Source organism: Caloenas nicobarica, chromosome 37, assembly GCF_036013445.1.
Source record: "Caloenas nicobarica isolate bCalNic1 chromosome 37, bCalNic1.hap1, whole genome shotgun sequence".
NCBI lineage: Eukaryota > Metazoa > Chordata > Aves > Columbiformes > Columbidae > Caloenas > Caloenas nicobarica.
The window spans coordinates 1,938,146-1,940,135 of NC_088281.1; the positions used below are offsets into that span (position 1 = coordinate 1,938,146).

A 1,990-nucleotide genomic window follows, 5' to 3' on the forward strand; every position below is an offset into this window, starting at 1 on the left:
GTGATTCTGTGAAGCTGTTCAAAACCCCAAGCATTTCAAACTTCATTTTACCATCCTGTTTCATTCTTGGTGACAGTGCAGATGCTGACAGGCCCTTCTGCACCAGCAGCAGTTTCAGATGACAACTTTGAACCCCAGGTCTGTCCCCTGCCCCCCGTTCCATGACCCCTGCTGCAGAGCAGGGCTGACTCCTGGGCAGCCAGCGGGCACAGGTCCTGCTCCTCACGGCACCTCCAGCCAGCACCACCCAGGTCTCAGCCACGGACCCGAAGGGAGGTCTGGAAAAGGACAAGAGGTGTGGAGCAGGGGAGGGTGTGTGAGAAATGGCTTTGATTTTGCTCAGAGAAGTCTCCCCTAACATGTTGCTTTTATTCCCTCCTGTGACAGTGCCCCATGCCCAGAGGCAGCAAATGTCCAACAGCAGCTCCATCACCCAGTTCCTCCTCCTGGCGTTCACAGACACACGGGAGCTGCAGCTCTTGCACTTCTGGCTCTTCCTGGGCATCTACCTGGCTGCCCTCCTGGGCAACGGCCTCATCATCACCACCATAGCCTGTGACCAGCACCTCCACACCCCCATGTACTTCTTCCTGCTCAACCTCGCCCTCCTCGACCTGGGCTCCATCTCCATCATTATCCCCAAATCCATGGCCAACTCTCTGTGGGATACCAGGGTCATTTCCTTTGCAGGATGTGCTGCCCAGGTCTTCTTTGTATTTTTCTTGTTTGGTGCAGAGTATTCTCTTCTCACCGTCATGTCCTACGACCGCTACGTTGCCATCTGCAAACCCCTGCACTACGGGACCCTCCTGGGCAGCAGAGCTTGTGTCCACATGGCAGCAGCTGCCTGGGCCAGTGGGTTTCTCGTTGCTCTGCTGCACACGGCCAATACATTTTCACTGCCACTGTGCAAGGGCAACGCCCTGGAGCAGTTCTTCTGTGAAATCCCCCAGATCCTCAAGCTCTCCTGCTCACAGTCCTACTTTAGGGAAGCTGGGCTTATTTTGGTTAGTGTCTGTTTATCATTTGGGTGTTTTGTGTTCATTGTGGTATCCTATGTGCAGATCTTAAGGGCCGTGCTGAGGATCCCCTCTGAGCAGGGACGGCACAAAGCCTTTGCCACGTGCCTCCCTCACCTGGCCGTGGTCTCCCTGTTTGTCAGCACTGCCGTGTTTTCCTACCTGAAGCCCCCCTCCATCTCCTCCCCATCCCTGGACCTGGTGGTGTCTGTTCTGTACTCAGTGGTGCCTCCAGCAGTGAACCCCCTCATCTACAGCATGAGGAACCAGGAGCTCAAGGAGTCCATTAGGGAAGTGATTTCATGGGCGTTTGTCAATACTGATCATCTTTCCATCACTGTCCACAAATGATGTCTAATTGTATCCCAATGCAGGCCTGTACCCTGTTTTATCCCTTTTACTTTGTTAGCATTACCAATATTGTTATTTATGGTTATTTTGTTTATACATAACTGTTCATGTTTAGCTCACTATCCTGAATAATGAACCCATTATAAATAGTTTTAAAACACCTGAAACCTGTATAAATCTTTTTCTAACACTGTGTCAGAGCTTAGTCTCCCATAGCATCTCTGTAACAAAATGACATCTCCAGAGTGCAGTTCCTCAAGATTTGGTTGCTCTTCCAAAGCTGTTTTCAACAACAGGCCCAGGAATTTCCCTCAAAAGGGCCTGAGGAAAAAGCTCGATGTCACCTTGGAAGCTGATTCACAACAGAGTTGTGATTTAAGACACAACCCTTGCTGTCTGTTGACAGTGGAGATGGGGAGTGGTCATGAGATACAGCCACACTGGGCTGTCCCAGTGCATGATGGGCCAGAGGACAATCCTCCAGGAGAGGAATCTGGAGCTGCCCGAGAGCCCATGAGATACACACGGACCGGCTGTGCCTGAGGTGGGCAGTGACAGGACCCCACAGAGTGAGACATGGCCCGAGGTGGAGTCATCAAAGGGAAAGCACTAAATGCAGG

The 1,990-nt window shown here is 51.8% G+C and overlaps 1 protein-coding gene across 1 annotated transcript; it reads left to right on the plus strand.

Moving 5' to 3' along the window:
• Positions 1-344: 344 nt before the first annotated feature.
• LOC136001153 (olfactory receptor 14A16-like) lies at positions 345-1,370 on the plus strand. The gene has a single exon (XM_065655239.1). It carries the CDS (start codon positions 360-362, stop codon positions 1,368-1,370), a length of 1,011 nt encoding a protein of 336 aa, XP_065511311.1. The 5' UTR covers positions 345-359.
• The last annotated feature ends 620 nt before the right edge of the window (positions 1,371-1,990 follow it).

Bases quoted from the DNA above. Each gene is read 5' to 3' on its own strand.
- LOC136001153 (XM_065655239.1), top strand. From the start codon at position 360: ATGTTGCTTTTATTCCCTCCTGTGACAGTGCCCCATGCCCAGAGGCAG.